At 39.7% G+C, this 1,960-nt stretch overlaps 1 protein-coding gene across 1 annotated transcript; it reads left to right on the forward strand.

The window, feature by feature from the left end:
* Positions 1 to 263: 263 nt before the first annotated feature.
* LOC119254181 (olfactory receptor 1440-like) lies at positions 264 to 1,343 on the forward strand. The gene has a single exon (XM_037521303.1). It carries the CDS (start codon positions 264 to 266, stop codon positions 1,341 to 1,343), a length of 1,080 nt encoding a protein of 359 aa, XP_037377200.1.
* The last annotated feature ends 617 nt before the right edge of the window (positions 1,344 to 1,960 follow it).

The raw sequence follows: 1,960 nt of genomic DNA on the forward strand, positions 1-1,960 counted from the left end.
ACATGGGGCTGCCTAATTAAAGTGACCTTTTCACCTGTGCTGATAGGACAGTGTCTCCCTAATTTGGTGTAATTCCCATTGCCAAGTTATTGTAAATTTGAAAGGGACAGAGGGAATCAAGATATTTTGCGGATAAAGCATTGATGATGCCTCACCACTTTGTCTTGTACCATAGAGAGAGTGAGAGTATTTATATAGAGAACTTATGAACATAACATTGGTGATATTACAAAGAGGCAAGATTCACTCAACATTAATGAATCATGTTTGTATATTTAGTCAGCTGCTTGAAAGAGAACAATGAAGAATACTGTTTTCTGGTTTTTGCCAGTGAAACCATTTCCTCTGTCATCTTTTCTCAGCACATGGTGCCCAGCTGGTCCATGGCAGGGGACAGAAACCTCACGTCAGTGACCATGTTTGTTCTCCTGGGAATCTCAGAAGATAAAGAGCTGCAGCTTAGTCTCTTTCCAGTCTTCCTGCTGATCTACCTGGTGACATTATTCTGGAACCTGGGTCTCATCACCCTAATCAGGTTGGACTCCCACCTGCACACACCAATGTACTTTTTCCTCAGTTTTCTGTCATTTATAGACCTCTGCTACACTTCTTCCATCAGCCCAAGGATGCTTTCAGACTTCTTCAAAGATAAAAAAGCCATTTCCTTCTTTGCCTGTGCCAGTCAGTATTTTGTAGTTTCCTGGATGGGTCAGGCTGAGTGCTGCCTCTTGGCTGCCATGGCCTATGACAGATACGTGGCCATTGGCAACCCTCTCCAGTACTCAACCATCATGGCACCTGGGCTCTGTTGGAAGATGGTTGCTGGGGCCCTTGGGTGCGGTTTCTTTTCTGGCTTAGTTGAAACAATCACTGGCTTTCAGTTATACTACTGTGGGCCAAATGTCATCCAGAATTTCTTCTGTAACATAACTGAAGTTATTAGTCTTTCTTGTTCTAATCCCTTCATCTGTCAAATGAGTCTTTTCGTGTTAGTTTGTTTCGTTGTTTTAGGTCCTCTGATTATTATTTTGTTATCCTATGGTTTCATTGCAGCTTCCATCCTGAAAATTTCCTCTCTCAAAGCTAGCACTAAGGCCTTCAACACCTGTGCCTCCCACCTGGCGGTTGTGACTCTCTTCTATGGCACAGCCCTGAGTGTGTACATGCATCCTAGTTCTGGCCACTCCACGAAACAGAACAAGTTTCTTTCCGTGTTCTATGTTCTCATTATCCCCATGTTAAATCCTTTTATCTATTGTCTGAGGAACAAGGATATCAAAGAAGCCCTCAGGAGGGTGATAAAGAGAGTTAACATTTACATCAGTAGGAAAAATATTTTGTAGTGTTTCCTGAACAGTGAAAACAAAACTGGGGAAATTAAAACAAGAAATAATAGGAAGTCAGGTATTTCTACTCCTAATGACATTTAGTGGTCAGAATTTTTAAGGGTCCATTTGTAGATCATTAGAATACCTAACAGAGAAGGTAAAAATCTGGCTTCCTGACAACTGGTACCCTTATATTAGTGGTCTGCAAGCAGGGATATAGCTGAGCAGCAAATGCAAGTGATAGGCACCTTGAAAACTTTTTTCCATATTAGACCCAGCACATAAACCTTGTTTTTGAGAACAGAGGGTCTGAAAGATAGTGTATGTAGAGAAACGTAGGAAGTCACCCAAACTGTTCTTTCTTCCATGAACTTCTTTTATATAGTTTTCATTTATTTATATTTCAATTATGGTGTAAAAGAATGTGTTCATTATTTTGTGAAAATTAAAAATTGAGTAAATTACTCATTATAAAATTAATCTTGTAGAAGGAGGCATGGAGGGAGAGTAAAAGTGATCAGGGAAAAAAGAGAGAGAGAGAGAGAGAGAGAGAGAACTTTTTCTTGTTTTATTCCCCCCAAACCTGTTTCCTCTGAGCTATTCTTTTTTTTTTTTTATCTTAAATTTTATTT

This window comes from Talpa occidentalis, unplaced genomic scaffold (assembly GCF_014898055.3).
Source record: "Talpa occidentalis isolate TD23 unplaced genomic scaffold, MPIMG_talOcc4v2.1 talOcc4.3, whole genome shotgun sequence".
In the NCBI taxonomy this organism is placed as follows: domain Eukaryota; kingdom Metazoa; phylum Chordata; class Mammalia; order Eulipotyphla; family Talpidae; genus Talpa; species Talpa occidentalis.